Source organism: Pezoporus wallicus, unplaced genomic scaffold (assembly GCF_028554395.1).
Source record: "Pezoporus wallicus isolate ANWC-B61680 ecotype Strahan unplaced genomic scaffold, APGP_CSIRO_Pwel_v1 contig_2871, whole genome shotgun sequence".
In the NCBI taxonomy this organism is placed as follows: Eukaryota; Metazoa; Chordata; class Aves; order Psittaciformes; family Psittacidae; genus Pezoporus; species Pezoporus wallicus.
This window is the reverse complement of record NW_026640775.1, coordinates 666,772-687,645: the sequence shown is the minus strand read 5'-3', so window position 1 is coordinate 687,645 and position 20,874 is coordinate 666,772. Positions and strand designations below refer to the sequence as shown.

The window sequence follows — 20,874 nt, the reverse complement described above, 5'->3', positions numbered from 1 at the left end:
AAGGGTGTGGAAATTTTTGCCAGTTCTCAGTGCCGGGATTGGAGTTTGGTCAAAAAGATACTAACCCCAAGATGATTTTTAATATGGTAATGCAAACTAGAGCAAAAAAAACCCTCGAATTATTTTTATTTCTAATTTCAGAGAGTGGCCCATTGTAAATATACACACACATATATATATCTTTGGTAAAAAAAATCAAACCCATAGCAGTTACTGTTTCAGCACTGAAGCCTTCTCCTTCACTTCCTGGATTCTCTTGAGTTAGGAGATGGAAGCAGTTGAGGCACCCTCACATTAAATGTATTTAGAAGGGGAAGGGGATGGGAGGCTGCTCTGATGGGCATTTCCCTGGGGAAAGCGCAGCAGCAGAGGCTGGGTGCTGCTCCAGCAGGGAGGCAGGACACGTGCCTGGGGGTGTGACGCTGGACTCATGCCTGGGAGTCAGCGAGATGTGAAGAGCTGCCTGGTTGAGCTGAGCAGCACACTGAGCAGCACGCGCAGGCTAAGAAAAGAAGCAATTAGGGAGATGGAAGAGGAGGAGTGATGGGAGGGTAAGGGGGAAGAAGGATGAGCAGCAGGAAGGAAGAGGGAGGCAGATTGATTTCACAGTTACTGGAATCTCTAACTACATCAGTCACATTTTTCTTTCAGCAAATGTTCCAGCATAAGATTGCAGCTGGATCACATGGTTCATGGAAAGTTCAACTCCCCTTATTCCATCAACTTGGACTGCTGCTGTGTGTTGTGTCACATGCACAGCCCCCCCCCCCCCCCTTTTGGATGGATGGCCTAAAAACACCTTGGGATGCTCCCTGGGAAGCACTAAGAGGGAAGAAGGTTTGCCTGGTTTTCTCCACAACTCCCATGGCACCGTCCTGGGTCTGACAACATCCTACATAGAAACTCTCCTTCTCTGAGAGGCAAGTGAGCAAGATCAGGAATGAGTGCAATGTGGGTGTAGGTCTCATGGCGAGAAGGCAGAGATGCACTTTTCTCAGCTCATGGTTTGGTTCAACCAGGCCAGCACTTGGGTGATCCTGGTGTAGACTCCATAGTGATTTGGACGTGCGCATCCCATTCCCCAGCTGACCAAACCAGCCAGAAACCACCTGCCACTGGGTTCCTTGCAGGCCAGCGGACCTCCAGAATCACCCTAGAGAAATGGAAAAGAAAATGGGGTAATGGTGATCCATTGTTTCTTGCTGCTCTGTGTGGCATTTCCAAACATATGGAGAGGAAGGAAGCTGGTGGAATTTAACGGGATACCTGGAGGAATGGGAGACAGAGGAATTCCTTGCAATTGATAATAATGAAGGAACACACAGGCTAATGTGCGTGACAAGAGCTACAGAGGCTGAGGGGTAAAAGACTGATGTAAACACATGACCTGGAAGTGTGAGGTAAAGAGTGGAGAATGGGCTGAAATAAGAAAAGGGGGAGTTTAAGTGCAATTGGATCCTGCCTAAGGCAAAGATGGTGGGAAGAAGTGTCCCAAGAACTATTGCTGGACACTTAGATCAGAGGAAATGTTGGGATAGTCACGCATTTTACAGTCTTTTCACCCTTATTTCAGGCTATGGTGTGCATCTGGGAGACTTGGAACACACCCCACCTCCGGTAGGCAACCCTGATCCCACAGTTCCTCCGTCACCTGGCAGGCATCTTTGTTGCCCTTGTGGTACCCAGCACACAGCATCCTGGGTGAAATCATGTAGTGATAGGCCTCGCTGCAGATGTCCTGCTGGATGAGCTGCACGTCCACCTTCTGCAGAACATTACTGATGTGCCCTGAGTGGTACAGCACCAAAAATAGTGCAGGTGAGCAGTGGTGGAGCTTCCCACCATTTACTGTGATCCTCAGCCCATGCCCATCCCACTGTATGCTGAAAGCTGCCATTTCTATTCTGCTTTTCACTGTCATCACAGTCTAACTTACAGCAGGGCACTGCACTGCTCCCATTGAATTTAATAGTACAGGTGTGGCCGAGGGGATGCAGGTTCGAGGGTCTTTGACATGAGGAAAACGTTGCTGTAAGCAAATGTCTATATAAACATGGGGTTGGGCTTAAGAGGCTGGGGCTGCTCCCTGCTGTGATCATGGCTGAATAGGCACTACACAGACCCCTAATTCCTGAAGGACCATTCTAGTCTTTGAATTAAAGAACGCATGCTGTCCCCATATAGATTACCACACTGTCATGCTGTCCTCTCTGAATGGGATTTCAAGGTACTCAGTAGGTAGCTTTATCCAACCTGTGACCCAAAATCAAAGGGGGTGAAGGAGGCATAATGCTTTGGGGTAAACAGAAGTCTATCCTGCCTACCTCGCATCTGAACCTATGTTTCTGCCTTGGCTCTGCTACAGCAGGCCACCAGCAAAGACCTTGCACCTACCGCCTTCCTTGAGGGCTCCCCAGCCAGTGATCCAGCAGTGAAGGCCAGGCTCAAAGAAGTGAGAAGGAGCAGGCAAGCAGATGGGCTGGATTAAGGGTGAGATGATGACAGGATGGTCCAGCTGGAGCAGGGCCACATCGTAATCATGGCTGTCCTCCTCGTAGTAAGGGTGGAGGAAGAGGCGGATCACCTTGAAGGACACCTCGGTGTGGCTGGTGGCATTTTGCAAGTATTTCCCCAGGTAAACTGTCCAGATGGAGGCAGAGGCCAGCCTGTGGGATGCAGCAGAGAAGATAACTTGTCACAGGGACAGGGAAGGATGGGCAGAGCCTGGCTACTTCTGTTGCAGTCTTTCAAGGAGTATCTGATATGGATGAACTTGTTCCTCAGAGGGGCCTCTTTTTTATTTGGCTACTGATATGAAGAAACTAGGTGGGACATTTTTTGATGCCTTGGCATGCCTGTACGGTGGGACCAGCTTTGGGCAGGTGCTCATTCACATGGGAAACTTGACATTTGCTTATTTTCCTTCACAAAGCAGGCTCAAATGTGTATATAGGTTAGGCAAGCAAGTGGGGCTGGTCGTGTGCAAGTCATTGTGATAGAGAAGAGAGGAAGGGCTGAGTGGGTGAAGCAAAGCTGCAAGGAGAAGGAGAGATGGAGAAGGAGAGCAAGCTCTCAGAGGTTTCTAAGAGGGAGTAAAGTGAGAAAAGCAGCGCAGGAGTGAGGGTATTAAAAGGCATGACAGCCCTTTACAGGAACGGGGGTGAAAGCCAGGAACAGCCTAACAAGGTGATAACACAGAGAGCAGTACAGCTATCTAACAGGGCTGTGCTAGCTCCCCCCCATCTAGCATTGGGACACTCCAAAATGGTCAATTCAGCCTGCATGGGCCACTTGAAAGCCCTGCTCCCAGTGCTGGTGGGCTTCCTTGAAGGGTTGTAGGACACAGGTAGGAGCATGGCAGGAGGAGGGCGAGGTGAGAAGTGCAACTGCAGCACAGCCCCAGGCCTACCAAGACTGGTGTCACCATACTGAAGGTGACAGCATGGGACCCAAACAGCATCCTCCACAGGTAATGCTATCCTGGACCCATCCTAGCACATGCTGAAGCCTCCATGGTTGTCATAGCATGGGGACAAGCCAGAGCCAAACCAAAGGTAGAACTGTGAAGTGTCTTCCACTACCATTGCCCTCCCAAAGCTGCTCTGTGAATCCAGCACTGCCCCTTTTTCCCTGATGCACACCCAAACACTAGTGTGTGTACCCATACCCCTTTCTCCAGCTGCAAGCCATGATAATCCTCCCATCACATATGGCACGGAAAGCAGTGCAGGCCCTTCTCTCTCCCAGCACCCTCCCCTCTCCGTTTACCTCTCATCCTGGAAGCAGTGCGCAGCTGAGACCACCCAGCGATCAGCAACAAGTGTTCCCCCGCAGATGTGGCGCCCCCGAACTTGCAGGCTGGCCTGCCATGGCCATTCCCCTTCCACGGAATTCTTACCCCCCACGATCCTGCTGAGAGGGGCTTGGAGCCCACAGTCTGAGGAAGAGCAGATGCAGCAGGTACTTCAGGGGAGGAAGGGAACGTGATATACTGTGCCTGCCCTTCCTTTCCGACTTAAATCCTGCTTATTTGACATTTAATGCCTTGCCTTGCCCAGCAAGCAGATGCTTTATGTACTGTGCAGGACAGGTCTAAGGAGCACTCTGCCCTGCATGTGCCCCCATTGATGCCTGCACAGCCTTAGCCTGGGGATGTCTTTGGGGCAGCACCATGTCTGTGCTACCTGCTGTGCTGCTGGGGAACCCTCACAGTCATTCCCCTTCACCTCCCACCAAGGCCCTGCATAAAACAAGCAGGGAAATGAAAACAGAAACTCTCTTCCCGCCAGTGACCATGCAGTCACGAGTGATTTCCCTGGCTGGAGCCTTGTAGGATGGCATTACTTCACATAAGCCAGCATCGTGGTCCAACAGGCAGCCTGTGGGTAGGACCTGGCATGTGAGGCACGTCTATCTGGCCTGCTGCCTCTGCCTGAAGGAGATGGGGAGCAGCAGTCCAAAGAGGAAAACGCCTGCTCACAGCTCGGCACAGAGATGGCTCCTTGCTGCTTCCACTGCAGGATGGAGAACCGGCACTGTTGCCATGGGGCAGGGGTAGGGAGAAGGTAGTGGAAAAAGGGAGGCTGGGTGATGATGGTGGTGAGGAAAAGGAGGCTCTGTGGCACCCCAAACCTGCCTGGCACATGTATGACTGAGCATTTCCTCACCACAGCTCTTCTCATCGGACAGGTCCTTGCAATCTGCAGTGGTGTCACACACAGGGTTGGGTTTCTTCACACAGGTCCCATCCTCACAGCGGTAGGTGAAGGGACTGCAGGGGACCTCTGCAAAGAGAGAGGGCTGCAGGTTGTAGGCGCAGCCTAAAGTCCTTTGGGGGGGGGAAGGCAACAGAGAGCTTTGGGGAACTCTGTAAATGATGACAGCGGATGTCCTGAGCAAGCTTGGTCAGCTACAGTCAGAGCAAACATAATGATCAGGTGCCTGGTGCCTTTACCTCACAAGAGGGAAGTACATTACTGACAGTCCTGGGCTGAGCACAGCGGAAGGTATTTGTCCCCTCCCTACCTTCACTGCACTGCTCCTCATCACTCCCGTTGGCACAGTCCACCTGCAGGTTGCAGACCTTGCTGAACTCGATGCAAGAGCTGTCTTCACGGCACTGGAACTTTGCAGGGCACACTGCAAGGGAAGGGAGGGAAGCACCCAGGAATTAGCCATGCAAGAGAAGGTTAGGGTCCTACATCCACCAGTAGGCTCTGCAACCTCTTTCCCCGCCTCATACATAAGGTGTGATTAAGACCAGCTTTGGTATAGTGCAGTTGTGTGGTCTTTGCCTGATCTATGTTGTAGGTATGTCTGCGCCCTGTCTTATATTTTGCTGGTGCTGACTTAACTCTCCTTGAGTTCTTGGCTTGTCCTCAGACCTGCCTCATCACTATGGACTTGCCTTGAAGTCATTAGACTCTTGGTTGACCCCAGGTGGCCACCACCAGACCTGGTCCACTCGCCTTGTTCAGTTTCTGTATGACTGCATCCTGTATGGTGAGCTCACTGCTCCTCCTGCCTTGCTGTCACCCTCAGCTCATGGGTCACCTTTCCCTGCAGACCAGCTGCTCCCCTCAGTCTCTGGTAGGTGAGTCCTGAACAACAGTTCTCAATGCTCACGAGCTCCAACAGCACGGATGCAGATGGTCTTCAGGTGCCCACTTATCACAGAGTCTGACTTCTGGTTATAGATTTCTATATCAGGAACTTGCCAAGTGTTGGTGTGCATCTCTGTTCAACACAAAACATGATGGGCCAGTATCTCCAGGGCATTTTCTTATTGCAATGACTATAAGTTCTTCAGTAATTAGCATGAGGCTTCCAATGATGAAAGGTGCATGAAGATCTGAGACAACGTGAAGACTGATTTTAAAGACAGGGACATTTCAATACAGACATAGAGTGAGTAAACAGATGCAACAGTGGCAGGAGTGTAAGAAAGGAAGGAAATTGTGATGTTTCTGTTTTCTTTTTCAAATATGAAAGCATGTTTGAAAACACTGAGAAACAAATACATTTTTCTTCAGTCTTAGTCTGAACTTGGAACTGAATGACACAAGAAATGCCCGGGGCCAAGATCCAAGAAAGGATTAGATATTCATAAGGGTGTATATGCATGAGGGAAGCAAGAAAGCCCTGACAGCTAGATGATGGGACAGTGTGTGCTGTCAGCAAGACCACAGACAGTATAAAATCCAGCCTCAGTGATCCTGTGAGAGCGCTCAGATTTCCAGCGCTGAATGAAAACTTCAGTGAGAAAGATTTCGCCTTCCTTTCACTTTAGACATTTCTATACTTTCCTCTGAATCTTTCATAATTGGCCACTGTCTCCAGTGGTTCGGGGATCTTCCTAGCTGAGAAAAACAGCTGTAGGGGACAGCTGATGAAAACTAAGTGGTGGCAGCAGTGTGATGCACCCCCCCACTTACAGCAGGGATGAGAGAATAGATGAATTAGGTGCCATGCATGAGCCTGAATAGCTGTTCCTATGAGAATGGGGCTTTGTGAGAGTCCTGGGATGCCAGGGATGGTGTCTGCATCACTACTAACTGCTGTTGGCGTGAAGAACTGATGGCTGATTGAGGACTTAGATGCTCTCAACCTGGGGTGCAATATATGGGTGAGGATCTGTATAGATCTAGTAGCTGAGGGGGGAAAGGGGAGAGAGCAGGGCAGTGAGTGGGCTGGGGGAGATGTGGGCAGGATGGGAGGGCTGGAAGCGGGATGCTGAGTTCTGTAACAGCAGAGGGGGCTGTCAGCCAGGGCTGAGGTTGATTGTCGGGGCTGGGGAAGAGGGGGTGAGAAGGACAAGGTGAGGGACAGCCTCCACTTCTCTCAGGCTGCTTGGAGCACTTAGTTCACGGACACTAGGGATTTCTCCCAGGACGACTGTGCTGTACCCAAGAGCAAGAGGTGTTGCTGCTCCTTCCTGAGCAGGCTGAGGCCATACAGCAGTGGGCTGAGGCTTTTAAGGATGCAGAGGTTTAAGCTCCTGGAGGAGAGGTACAAGGGCATACTTAGATTAAATGAATCCTTCCCATCTCTGTCTGCCATTGCAGCAGCAAGGGGCTGTGCCCTGCTGAGAGCAAGGACCATCGGGGAGAAGAAATCACTCACCACAGTTTCTCTCATCCAGCCCATTGGGGCAGTCCTTGATCCCGTCACAGGCTGGGACACACAGACCATTCACAGAACACAGGAACTCCCCGGGACAGGCTGTGAAACCGTCAGAGAGTAGTTAGTCCTCAGTGACTGGAAACTTCCTTGCAGCAGAGCACTGTGGCTTGAAAATGGGGCTGCACATCCCCTGACCACAGGTGTGTCACATCATCTGCTCTGAACAAGGGCAAACAGAGCCATGCTATACATCAGGAGAGGGAGGGCCCTGTCCCTGCTTCCCGGTGTACCAACGGGCAAGAGCCAGGACAACCACCCTCTTGGGGTGCTGTACCTCTGACTCCTGAATGCTGTGGGAAAGCTGAAACAGGTCCTTTGGGGTTGTTATTAAAACTTGGTTTGTGTTAGACATGTTGCAGGTGTGCATATTCAGGCACTGATATGTGTTACAGGCACCCTTTAGGAGGGAGATGGAGAAACCTTGGAAAGACAGACTGTGAGCGTGCATTTGCATATATACGTATGTGTATTTATGTGTGGTTTTATTTGTCTCTCACTTGCGCAGATTCCAAGGTGAGCGGGAAACAGCTCTCTCTAAGAGCTTTTATAGCTGACATAAAAGCCACTTCAAGCTGGTCTCTCTCTGAATTCCCAAGGCCAGCCCATGATGTGGGGACTGGAGTGAGGCTGTAGTCAACTCTCTGACCTTGGGTTTTGGCACATGGATGCTCTGCAGCATGAGGCAGGGCCACAATGTGCAGAAACAGCTTTGCACATAAATGCCTCTTCTCTCTGGGAGATGAGTGTGTGCACATTTGTGAGCACGTGCATGAAGTGCTGATGGCATCTAGGTTTCATGGGATGTGCCTGGTGTTTATTGTAACACAAGCCAAGTGCACAGGGGGAGCTGGTAGCCACCATCCCACTGAAGAGCAGGCAGGAGCCTGAACTTACGGTCAGATTGGTTGTAAAGGCTGTAAGCTGCCTGTACGCCGGGGCCAGTTAAGGAGATCTGTGAGGTGAAGGTGATGGTGATATCAGCAGAGGATGTGACTGAGATCCGCTCAGCGTAGGCTTGCAGGGTCCGCAGACCACACAACCTGGGGAGCAAACACAAGCAGGGTGCTTCGGGCAGAGAGGAAGAAGACAGCCAAATGGGCTCAGTGGGGCTGGGGTGGGAAGGGGGCCTCACAGGCTGGGTATGGGGAAAATGCCTTCAATTATGGCGTGAGATCCAGGGTCCAGAGCAACCCTGTCTTTGGACATTTCCCACTTTCTGAGCTGAATTCAGACCACAGAAAGCAATTAATTCCTTGCATTTATCTTCCTGAAAAAGCCATGTCAGTGTAACTGTGGTGCTGACAGTTTAAGAGAGGAAGGCAGGGAGAGAAAAAGTGGAAATCCTAAAGCAAGTGAACATTGCTTCTGGGAAAGACACCTGAGAGGAAAAGAAGTTACCCCCACAGGAGTGCAGAGGAAGTTAACGAGACAGGCTGGGGGAAGTTTTGGAGGGAAAAAGAGGCAATTTTGCAGTATGCAGGAGAAAAACAAAAGCCATGGGTCCATCCATCTCCAAGCCTGCTTTGGGGAGATGGGAGTGCAGCAGCTCTCGGTGGTGGCAGAGCCCCCATCTATCTATGGGTGCTAATTTTGGGAAGTCCTGCAGTGGAAAGCAGCTGCAGTCAAAGCAGGAGGATATGGAGCTAGGCAGAAGGTCTGTACGGAGGTGGGTGGAAGGCAATGGCACACAGATAATATTGCAGAGGTGGTGACAGGCAGATTTGCAAACACAAGTTGATGTGGGAGGACACCAAGGTTACACATGGGAGAAAACTAGAAAGCCTGATGCAAACAGCAAGTCAGAGAAGACAGGCTCGTAACTTGAAGCAGTTCTGCAAGAAATGTGCTCACTGGGGAGCCTGTGAATAAGAGAGGCTGAAAAAGAACTAGAAAAGCAAGAGGCACCAGCACGAAAAGCGGCCACTGCGTGTGGCGATAGCCTGTCCTTCCTCAGACCTGGTGGCTGAAGTGAGCAGGGACCCTCCAGAGGTTTAATCCCGGTTTAATCCCAGGTGGATTAAACGAGGACCCCAAGACACACCTTCTGTTCTGAATTATCCACTGGCCTTGGGTACAGGGCAGGTCGTGCTTCTGTCTGCTGAGCGAGTAGGCATCAAACCACAAGGTGACCCCATAGTTGAGGGATGGGACCTGCAGGCAAGGGGTCCAGAGCAGGTTGTCGATGGCTCCTGTGAGTGCTGCAGCTCACTCCATAGGACAGAAACGAGCAGGGTAGATGTGAAGGGGAAAGCTGTCAATACGCACATTGCAGGCCAGAAGGGAGCACCCTCTAAACTGAGGCCGTGCCGCAGCCCAGGGTAGCTCTGCCAATATTAGACTCCTTTCCCTTCAGAAACACGCATTATGTGGAGGCTAGGCAGCGTGCCACCCTCTGCTTGCTTCTCATGGAGATCTGACTGAGGGCACCAGCTGTACCCCTTATCCCCCTGAATGTGGGCATGGGTTTCAGGGATGGGGTGGATGCTCTTGTGGGAGCTGGCTCTTACCGTCATGTGCCAGGTACACTGTGTGTTGGGTGAGTAGTAACTGGGGTAGTGTGGGGTGCCGATCTTCCCCTGCAGCTCCAGGCTCTCCCGCAGGGTTATGTTCACTTCACAGGCTGTAAATACAGACATTCAAAGCCCTGCTACCTCAGCCTGGGAATGCCATATACTCATCCCACTGTAGGAGAAAAAGGGCTCTAAGGCTTAATGCTAGAGGTGGCTGGGATCTTCCACTTCAGTCCCCCTGCAAGGGGCCATTTCTACCTGGCAAGACTTCTAGCCTCCTTCTCCTGTCCGGAGAGGGTAATGGCGATGTAAATTGCTGCTTTAGATTCATATTGAATTGATATTTATCTGTAAGTGCATGTGGACGTGATGTCCAGGCCACATCTGGTTTGTCCATGCACGAGAACTTGGCCTTCTTGTAACACAATCACTTGGGCTCTGCTTGCCAGACCTTAGGCTGTAAAGACTTGAGCCAGATGTGAATGTGTGAGTACAGGTGAGGGAATAACATCTAACCTTTTTACTGACCAGTTTTACCCTTGCAATATAGAGTGAGTTTTGACCCTAACGAGGATGGAGCACCTCTAGGAGCTGTGATGCAGGAATTAACCTGTGTCCTTTCTATGTCTATGGCCTCTCTCCTCCAGCCTTCCTCACCTTTGAGGGGCACTGCCTGCGCTGAGAGGATGAAAGGGTCATAGTAGCTGTACATGGCTTTCTTCCACACGATGGACATGACAGGGCCAGATGAAAGGACTTCCACAATGGGCTCCTGCCGGCTGCAGCCATAGATCCTCAGGGGAAAGAGGTAAAAGGTTAGGAGTGAAGCAAGCGACAAACAAGAAGAATGAGAAAGAGACAATAGATGTCTGTGTTATCTGCAGCACATGCCTGCTGTGAGGCACTTGAGTCAAACAACAGGCCAGCAGAGAGACAGCTGGTGCTGTTGTAGTCTCTCAGACTGCATGGCAGGCTCTGTGATATCCCACATCAGTGACTTTGGCTCATCAGCAAGACACAGGTTCTGCATCAAAGAGAATTTCCTCTGATGCAGTCTAACACCTTCCCCTGCTGTGGTGTGTCGCGCCATCCTGCCCGGCTTCCCCACTGTGCTTGCCCTGCTCAGGAGCTACCTACGAGGTGATGAGGTGTTTCTCCAGGGGCCCGGCTGCGTTGTACATAGCCAGGCGGTCCCTGCAGTCCGTCAGAGTCCACTCCAGGTGCAGCTTGATCATGTAGCCCTTGAGGCTATGGAGGTGCCAAAGACAACTGGAGGCCAGGTAGTCAGGGCCCTCCAGCCTTAGGACGTCATCCTCTTGGACATAGCTGTACCTGTAGCAACCTGAATCCAGAGGAAAGACAGAGGGATTGAAACCGCGAGGTGATGTAAGTGGAAGCAAAGCAGGGCTTAGTGGTGGTTGTAACGGAAATTAATATACGGTATTGTCTCTTGGGAAATCAATGTAAGTGAGCCCTATTTCAGGGTAAGGCTGACTCATCCCGGTGATCTCAGTTTACTTTTACATATGTTGTGATGGCAATGGTCCCTTTTTACTGTTGCCCCAGTTTCTCTCTGTAAAAACTGACCCCTCTTCCTTGGTTAAGCTAGTACTACCACAGGCTTTAAATATCAGCACAGAGCAGTTATCTTCTAATAGCTCTATTTTGTTCTTCCCCTCTTTCTCCTCTCACCCCCATATTCTCCACTGCTTTACAACCCTCTCACCTGGTTTCCAAGTTTCACCAGGCTTCCATATTAAGATTTTTGAATAGAAGTCAGCTTAAAAATGAGTTTCTAACAGTATATCTGATGCAAGCTCCCAGCCACAGCACTTACAACACTACCTGAAATTAATAAAAGCATCTTCAAACATTGCTAAAGCAAGAGACCCCTAAATGACTGACAACACATCCAGTGCAGAGCCACGCAGGAGAATCCCCACTCAGCAGAATTCCACGGGGCCTGGGATTAGCTCTGTCGTACCAGTACACCATGCAATCTGATGGGATTCATTAGGGCAAGACTAAGGTGGCTGCGCTGCACCTGGGAGCTGGTATCTTTGCACAGTTGTGTGCTACTGGGGCAGAGGTGTCAAGATGCTCAAAGCCACCCAGCATGTAGCTGCTTTACGTAGTTTGGATCTGACCAAGCAGCAGCATTGGTGCTCCCTTGCTACTGTTCTCATCTCCCTTTCCCAGGATTTACAACTCCAGAAGCAAAGAAGCTTTCTGTGCCCTATAAAAATCCCTCCCATAAAATCACAAACTCAAAAGGAAAGGAAAAGATAGCCTACCCAGAGTGGATTTCAGCACTACTATGTCTTTCACACTGGATTCTGTTAGAAAGAAAATATATAAAGGAAGATAAACAAAAAGATAAATCTGGTAGCATCTGAATACTAGCATGGCAGGTGATGACTCCCTTCCTTCCTGTGTAAATGGCTTGCTCACAACTTCAGTATGAGCCATCCTCCAGGTACTTCTCCATCTGCTCGCAGGAACTTGTTTCAGTCATGCCGTTTCAGTCATGCTGTCCCTGTCTCTCTTGAGAAATCTCTCTGGCCTCTGCCCCAAACCCAACAGCCCAAGTCCATACTTTCCAGTCTACCATGGGCTTCTCTACCATTTTTCCTTGCCCATTTTTCTGTGCTGTTCCAGGACCTCTTCCTCTGCCCAGAATCATGGGGAAGCATGGCCTGGGCATTGCTTCAGGGAGCCACCCTACTCCTCCGCCAACCACACCACAGGGAACAACCCCACTTCCCAGAACCTTCACCATCTTCCCTCCCCTCCCCTCCCCTGCTCTCCTAGTTTAAATAACCCTCACTAAAAATTGTGTGAGTTACTGAGGGTGGGGAAGGAGGTCTCATTTGATGACCACCGGTTGATGACCTACTCAACATCCTTACAGAACACACCTCTGGAGAAGGGGGATGCAGAGAAAGCCACCAGCAAGGACTACAAATCAATATGAAACAAAGTCACAGGGTGGACAACATTTTAAGGAGAGCTGGGCTTTGCTCCAGCCTTCCAGCTGAACTGGGAGCCACCAGAGATCAGGTGCTACTGAGAATAATTGCCAAAATAAAAGGCACCATGAGGTCAGTTGGGTGTGAGAATTGCTGTTGGGGTTTTGCCTAGGTCAGGGCTTTGGTCTTTTGTAGTTCCTAAGCAGATCTTGCAATTCTGTGGGGAGAGCTAAGCAGATTTGTCATAGCAAAAACAGATGTGTTGGAAAAGACGATCCTGCCGGCATAAGGCAGGCTCCTAGAGAAATGCATGTGCTGTAGGGAAGGACGTAGACTGAACTGATATTAAGTACTCTCCATCTGAAGGTAATAAGGAGTCCCTATAAGGAGAAGGTAGTCCTGAAACTCTTTGGGAGAAAGGGGAAGACAGCGTGCTGGGGCGAGTGGAGGTGTTAGTAAAAATGAAACATTGCAAAGGTTCCTGTGCTAGTCAATGGTTTGCAGCTCTGTGTCTTAACATTAAAGCAGGTCAGCAAATGAGTCTGTCAGAAAGCAATGAAGTGCTAATGACTTGCTATTAGCTAGCTTTTTTTTCACTCCAGTTTTTCAGAGCAAATGAAACCAGAGGTTAAGTCACTGGCTTGAGGTCACCCTGGCCCAGCAGTAAAAGAAGTTTCTGGGTTTTGCCTTAGTTGCTAGACTGTGCTTCTGAGAGGGTGGTGGAAAGGACTAGAGAAAGCAGAAGGAGCTGGAGAAGCTACAACTGGTGTGTAAATACCAAAACAGAAAGAAGCGTGGCCTGCTGGAATGTATAAAACAGTGAAACAGATGCAAATAAGATGGAAATGGGAACAGCTTAAAAAATGGCACCATCATTTTTCTTTGTTTATTAGTTACATTATGAAGTGTGTAGAAAGGGAAAATGCTAGATGGGCTGACTTGGAAGCATTTAACATAATATCTTATGATACTTTTCTAAAGAAAGTTAATTTAAATCAGTTGAGCTTAAGGTCTGGTATGCTAGAAACAAAAAATAAGTAGAAATAAGTGACTAATGGTAACTGTGATGGACATGCCCTCACGAGATGCTAATGTGTCTCCAGAATAAGATCTTGACATGATGCTCTGGATGAGGGAGTTAAAGTCATTTTGAGGAAATAAAATTTTCTTTGGGGACACCAAAAAAATTGCTCCCAGTATAAAACAATTGAGATATGGAGGGAAAAGTTACAGAAAATGAGAGTGGGGTATTTAAAATAAGTTTCACCTTAGAAAAATATGAGATAAAATGTATAGGGAAAAAAAATTGGAAATGAAGAAGAAACTTGGAAATGAGAGTCCCAAGAGGAGAAAAGAAAACCAATGTATTTTAAAACCTGTGAGGTTTGGGGCTTTCTAAGAGAAATCAGATAAAGCTGAGAAGTTAAGTCTCATTAGAAAGACCAAATGCAAATTCCATTGGGTTTGGATGCCTTGAATATAGACACATCCCTAGTCCTTTATTTAACACTTATTTTAAAGAACTTCTGTAAGGGTAGCTTTTTAAAGAGGCTTTGATCTTCACTGTGGGCAAAAAGAAACAATCCTTAATATTATATGTCAAGAAATGAAGTGGCAACAATGCTGTGTCTCGGAGGAAAACAAGTGGTGACTCAGGTATGTTGCCTTTGTTCTTCTCTCAATCAATAGCCTGAAATAATCTCCCAAAGGGAAGCAGGAAACCTAATTGCTTGCTATTTTTGAGCTGAGCTGATCAAAGTCGTGATCTGTGTAAGATCTTACTCCAGAGAAGTCAAAGCTGAGGGGAGAAGAAAAAGTTGCCTAACTGGTCATGGTCAGCTGTATCTCTAATAATCTTTAATCCTTCAAAGGAAGAATGTTTTAGGGTTTTGAGGTTTTTTTAATCAAAGTTCAGTTCTCTATCAGGAAGAAACATGTGTAATTCTATCTTCTGATCCTCACTTCTTCCCTATTCTCTTCACATTTCCCTTATTCCCTTCAATAGTGGCCTCTGGCCTGTTCTCCTAACCTCCTTTCGGCACCTTATAAAATCTTGGAGCATTTCTGACTGCTCAGGCCACAGCTGAGCAGCTGGTACTTACCCAGCAGAACCAGTGAGTCGGGGTTGACCGTGTACTCTGTCTGGTAGGACAGGCTGCCCGAGCTGTTGAAGCTGGTGGAGAGCTCCTGGTGGAGCACTGTGTTTACCCTCTCGGCAGTCATCTCCTGCTGCTGACTCTCAGGGATTTGGAGGGCAAACCAGAAGAAGAAGGTCAGAGCTCCCTCCCTAACAGAGAAATAGCATGTTAAATATCCTTTGTCTTCCTCTTCAGAATCACTGGAGAGGAAAACCCCAGAGATTAAGCCCCTGCTGTTTTTCCACAAATCAGACCTATCAATGTTGACCTTCCAGATCACTGCTGCAATCCAGAGGAACCACTCTGTGGGATGGGAGACCTGCTGCGTCTATGGTGCTAGTTAATGCTCAGTCGTTTGGGGGAGGAAGCCATTTTATGCCATCTGGCTTTAGTGGTGACCGTAGGTGGTCAAATTAATGTGATAATTAATCAAGACTCTTCTAATGACTGGTCTCATTTCAGGCAGAAATGACCTTTGGTTACTACTGACCAGGCACTGAAAAGAAGTACTCAAGACTCGATTGTGTCACGTCCCAGTGGTGACAAGTGGATGATTTATGACTCAGTACCTTACCACAAGCCATTAATGCTGGGCAGGCTCAAGCTGCAGGAGACTATGACTGGGAAAGCTCTGTTCAACCAGCTGGCAGAGAAAATTGAGCAAACCTTTGTTCAGTAAAAGGCTAGAGGAAGAATTGAGAGTGAAACTTTGTTTTCCTCAGTTGAAAATGGAGCTTTGTTAAAATTGCAATTTTCCTTAGCTGAAGGACGTATTCAGGGAAGTAGTTTTCCATGGAAAAAATCAAAAGCAATATATATGTCAGTTCGGAAGTTATTCCTGCTTTCTTGATCTACAAAGCTGCAGTATCACATCTGTCCAATTCCACTGTTACCCTATTCTCACATGGACCGTGTTTCTTGGCTGGAATGCCTTTTCCATGGTGCATTCTGGCCTCTCCCTTCTGGTGCCTAGAATCAGGCCATAAAATGACTTTCTTGAATTAGAAAGTTAATTTCCATCTGCTTAGATTCTGAGAATGCCAAGCCCTTTTTTTTTTTTCCCCTCTCTCTAACTTCTGCTTCTCTGAAAAATTCCTCAGTTTTGGCTTTTCATTATGACCTCGGATGAACATAAACATCAAAACATCCCCAGCTCTGTCATGCTGGAATCATTCTGGATCTGGGCTGCCCAGCCTAGCCTACAGCCCATGGTAGGGACTGCAGCAGTTTGTCACGGTCAGATTTTGATGAAACCGGAGTAGAATTGACTGGAAGCTTTCACACACGAACAAGCAAATATGCTGTGGGTGCTACTCACCCAAAGGCATACACTGTGCTCGAGTTGTAATATCGACCCAGCTCTGTGGCACGAATCAGTTCCTTCAGCTGTAATGAGAATGTCGTCTGATAACTATTGTGCAATGTTACAGTGGCAAAGGACCTATGGCCAACCCTATGTTCCATCCCTCTTGCTGTAGAGACCCACCAAGTTTGTCACTTGGATGAGGGTACCTGACCCCTTCCTCCTTCTATGCACTGAACTGCCTCAGGGCCAGCTCTGGTCATGAAATTGGCCTCACCATCTTCTGGAGCTTAGCTGACTCCAACCAGAAGGCTCTGGACTCCACCTGCCCAAGGTCCGGGGAGTACTGGCGATTGATGACCTGGAGGCTGCCACAGTAATACTGCAGGATAGCCGGTTCCAGGTGCCATGGTCTGTAGTCTGTCAACAGAAGACACTACTGGATTACTCTGCTGATACGTGAGAGAGAGGGGTTTACCCATGTGTATAAGTCTGTAAAGATCACCCAGAGTCACTAACACATTTTGGGGTGGGCATTGAGTTGACTACAGCCCATCCACCTTGTGTGTGGGAACAAAACGTGTTGGATTTTTACCTAGGAAATACCAGGTTGCTGCAGCAGCTCCAGCCAGCAGAAGAAAGGTTATCCCAATGGGCACGTAGCGGAGGCAGTCACGTGAGTTAGTCTCACACTTGTCCTTTGAGAAGGAGTTAGCATCTTCCTCTTGTTCTCCGGCCTCCATCGGGGCATCTAGTGACACAGCATTCCATGGTCAGGATGAGTTTTCTGCTTCCCTTCACATCTGTCTCTAGAGGTGCTCTGCCATTTCTGTGCTCCTCTCTATAGCCCCAAGAGATCTGTGTGCCAGCCATCAAAGACATTGCTCAGCGCAAACGTGAGTAGAACTCCTAATTCCATGGGAGACAGGCTTCCAGGCCATTGTCCTGTCTATGCCTCCTGGTAATTTCTTAATTTTCAAAGGCATTCCCTGGGGTCTGCTTCTGCCAAAACCACAAATGAGTGCAATAATGAATTTCTCCAGAGACACAAGTGTTGTCCTCCCAGGCTGGGAATAGTTTTAAACTGGTATTTTATTGACCTAGAAATCACTACAATAGAAAATCTATGATCTCAGATGCCCGCAGAAGTTGCACAGAACAGCCACAGCCTGGGAGGCAGAAGTTGCACTTTGCCTGCTGTTCCATTTTGCTCTCTGTCTCTAAAAGTATGCAAGCCTTACCATTCCCACCAGACTGTGTTCCCCAGGGCTAAGGCCATGCTAGTTTAGCTAGTGAGGAGAGATAACCTGAGTAACACTCAGCCCCCTACCACCCTCTGCTTGTGCCAGGGCACATCTTCTGTCTTCCTTTGCCCCTTGTCTCCCCCAGGATGCTTTTTTGCTTCCTCTCCACCACTCCCCTTCTGACTGCATCAGACTAAATGCCATTGATGAAGGGAGCCACATTGATCTTGGTTGTCTGACCCAACTTCCTTCTCCATTCCTCTGCCATCACTGAGTGCATGGCTGCCCACAAACGCTTTCTGTGTTTCTGTGTCTGCAGAGCAAAGGGGTGTGAAGCATCCAGGTGGGAGGGTACAGAGATTTTGGGAAATGCCTGTGCCCTGTCTACATGTCTGAGAGTCCCCTTTGTGCCCAATGGTGTGTATGAGTGAATGGGATGGACTTGCTGCATATGTCGGAAGAGGTGGTTTGCCTCATGCACGTTTTAGCCTGCATGGGTGATACAAATCATTCCAAAGATAGGGGTGAGTGGGCTCCTCAGTCTCCTTGCTTTTCCCAGTTACAGAGTCCCAAGCCCTCCAGGCTGCCTTGCAACATGAAAACACACTTGCAGAAAGCAAGCATCAGGTAGCTCACTTCAAAACATTAAACCCAGCTTGGTGAACATCAGCACTTGGACAATCAGCCACATATCTACTGCTCTAATACACCCTTCTAGAGAGGCACATGGTACAAACAGGTCCAGCAGAGATTGCCCTCCCTTGCTTCTCATGGGTCACCCCTCTATGCAACCCCTGGGGAGCATCTCTTTGCCAGTGAACAAAGTTGGGCGGTCCAGCAGAGCAAAGGCACTTCTCTGCTATCACAGCATCCCTTCAGAAACAGCAGGTACAAGCAAAGAACCGCAGACAGAGGGGCAGGGGCAGGGGCAGGAAGGCAGGAAGCAGCAGCAGCAGAGTCTCTTTCTTAGAAGGTTTGATGGTAGGCACTGGGGTTTCCCCTGGAGCTGCAGACCTACCTTTGAAGCCTGTTGCCATCTGTGAGGCTTGGCCCACACCCCCTATGCAAGCCAGCTCACACATGCATGGAGAGGGGGGAGAGAGGAGGACATTTATTTACCCAAGCTCAAGGTTGTCTCAGCGATCAATAATGTGGTGCCATATCCCTTCAGCTCGACCTTTGTCCTGCGCTGTCCTGCTGCGATGTGTCAGTGCACCCCGTACAATGGGGTTTTTCTTCTCTGAAATGGAGGTTTTGGAGGCTTGTGCAGGGATAAGATCTGCAGGCTGAGCCTGGAATAAGTCAGGGTAGAAGCACCTCCAGCCGTGCAGAGAACAACCAGGAGGCTGGTGCAGATAGGTTACGTTGTCTTCCTTGTGGGAGAAGGAGCTGCTGAGCAACAGCTGTATTTCTTAGCTACCCTCCTTGGTCCCATTGGAGGGAGAGACAAAGCACAGGGTGTGTGCTCCCCAGCACAGGGATGGAGCAGATGCTGGCTGGCAGGTGTAGATTGCTTGAAGGAGGGAAGATGACAGTAGACAGTGGGTCTGGTTACCACAGTGGTCATGCAGATGAAAGCAAAGCACGGTGTCTCTCAGTCCCAACCTGCCTACGTCTTGTCTTCTTGCTCTTCTTGATGGCCACTCTCCAGACACTGGGTTCCCTGCACTCCGTTGCACAGCCACTCAATGCTCCCTGCAGCAGCTGCTTTCCTCTAGCCCCAGGTCCTCCTCACCTACCTTACGCGCACCACCTTCTACTTACAGCCCTGCAGCCCTGTACATGCCCCTTTGTTTTCCAAAAAAGGAATACAATCCAGCTAGAGCAGAGTAAATAGAGTTATTCTGTCAATAAATGGGTGGAAGGAATGCGCACATGGGCGACTCTCAATCTGGGACTGAGCTCCATCCAGTGACATTGACCTGTGGCTGAGCTCTTTTGTGCCAGAGCTCATTTGGGTTTGTTTGGCAGCTGGGCAAGGATAGCTGCTTTCAGCTCTGCCACTATTTCAGGTTTAGTCCAGGACTGCAAGAAGATCAAAAAGCCATTGCTCTCATTGCCTCACAGTGGATTCTAGTAAATAAATGTTAAATGTGGATGAAAATCTGCAGGGTTTTTTGGGGAATATGTCAATGTCGTTAGCCCGACTGACTCATTGCTGTACACATGGGAAAATGAGACACGCAACGGCACTACAAGCTGCTTTCAGAACTGCCCAAGAGATTTAAGAGACCAGGTTTCTCTTTAGAAGTTACTTTGATCCAAAATTTCCCCAGATAACTGGGGACTAGCTATGTCTGTAGACATATATATATATATGTATATAACTCTCCCAAGTTCATACTATGAGGGTTTGTCACAGTGGGTCAGAACTCAGCTGAGGATATTTTCCAGTGCCAGAGATCTTACTCTTTTGTGTTCAACGTTCCTGGAAAGGAACATCCTCCTTCTCTGTTGTTTTCAGCAGAACAAAAAATGTAGACTCTCAATCTGATCTATCTAAGCAAACTTACCACAGGCTTTTAATCAACCAAGGACCCAAAACCTTGATCAGATCTGACTTCAGACGAATTCTTTTACTGCAAGTACCCTTTACTTTCTGCTTCTTGATAGTAAAAAGAAAGTAGGGATGTGGGAGAGGACTGAGAGTTAATGTCTATGTATGAACAAGGTATCTTGGGAAGAGGTTGATGTGAGATGTGACAGCTATCATTGCTGTCCCTAGCCTTAAGATAAGGAGAGGACTCATGTTTGTGGCTGTTAGCTCAATATTTTCCACACAATACTGGTGTTCCCCTTCAGTTTCCCTCGGTACTGGTGGACGCTATTGTAGCATCTCTGTGGTTCTGTGAACCATACGCTATGCCTTCACATTGGCTTTGGAGGGAACCGCTCCCCGTGTGACATTTAAGAGGAGCTCTCGGGGAGTCAGCAGAGAAAGGGCGCCGTATCACTGAGAGTGTTATGCTTCTAGTATTCTAGACCTGGGTTACTCACATACAGGACCACATGATCTTGTCTTCCTGGAAGAAAGGTCCAGTTATTGTCAGATCTGATGTTGAGCACTTCCTGCTGCAGCGTGTCACGCATTCACACCCAGCATGGCTGCGAATGCAGTATTAACAGCTTGCCAGCTCGAAACCTGTCAGCATTTTCACAAGGAGGGGAGAAAGTACTGAGCCAGCAGGATGGTCCTCAGGGCCTTGTGGCAGGATCACCTCCAACTCTGTTTTCTGTTTTAGGTGGCCGATTCCCTGAGGGGAGCAAGGAGGAAGGCAGGCTAAAGGTATATCGAGCAAAGCTTTGTGTAGTCATCTATTTGGAAAAGCTGTTAACTCTTTCCCCCCACACCAAAGGACAGAAATACACTGTAGATTACTAAATATTTATTTTATTTGCAAAGAGGGAAAGTTTTTCTTTTGTACTCAGAAGCGAGAATAATTAAAAAGCTTATGAAGATCTACATTGGGACAGGATAATCATCAGTACAACTAGGATACTTGGCCCATGTAAAACAGCAAATTGCCT

General features: G+C 48.7%; 1 protein-coding gene across 3 annotated transcripts; it reads right to left on the bottom strand.

Annotated features, from left to right (window-relative positions):
- Positions 1-764: 764 nt before the first annotated feature.
- On the bottom strand, positions 765-16,877 carry TMPRSS6 (transmembrane serine protease 6). Of its 3 annotated transcripts, XM_057420649.1 has the most exons (17): positions 16,698-16,876; positions 16,380-16,522; positions 16,118-16,185; positions 14,764-14,948; positions 11,987-12,028; positions 10,830-11,034; positions 10,350-10,486; positions 9,690-9,802; positions 9,224-9,333; positions 8,077-8,222; positions 7,123-7,221; positions 5,026-5,139; positions 4,668-4,784; positions 3,769-3,937; positions 2,395-2,666; positions 1,652-1,788; positions 765-1,153 (listed from the first exon to the last, which is right to left on the bottom strand). In XM_057420649.1, the coding sequence occupies exons 1-17, from the start codon at positions 16,843-16,845 to the stop codon at positions 995-997; spliced, it is 2,364 nt and encodes a 787-aa protein (XP_057276632.1). In that variant the 5' UTR covers positions 16,846-16,876; the 3' UTR covers positions 765-994. The 3 variants fall into 3 exon arrangements, with proteins under 3 accessions (XP_057276632.1, XP_057276634.1, XP_057276633.1); XM_057420650.1 differs by lacking the exon at positions 1,652-1,788 and having other exon boundaries at positions 1,021-1,153; positions 16,698-16,877; XM_057420651.1 differs by lacking the exons at positions 16,118-16,185; positions 16,698-16,876 and having other exon boundaries at positions 16,337-16,380.
- Between the last annotated feature and the right edge of the window lie 3,997 nt (positions 16,878-20,874).

What these genes read in the sequence shown, in the direction of transcription:
- TMPRSS6 (XM_057420649.1), bottom strand. Translation starts at nt 16,845, where the DNA reads ATGGAGGCCGGAGAACAAGAGGAAGATGCTAACTCCTTCTCAAAGGAC. An exon ending in AGCACAGTGTATGCCTTTGG is followed by an intron (nt 14,949 to 16,117) that starts GTGAGTAGCACC and finishes TTTCTCTGTTAG; the next exon opens with GGAGGGAGCTCTGACCTTCT. An exon ending in CGACTCACTGGTTCTGCTGG is followed by an intron (nt 12,029 to 14,763) that starts GTAAGTACCAGC and finishes TCTTTCTAACAG; the next exon opens with AATCCAGTGTGAAAGACATA.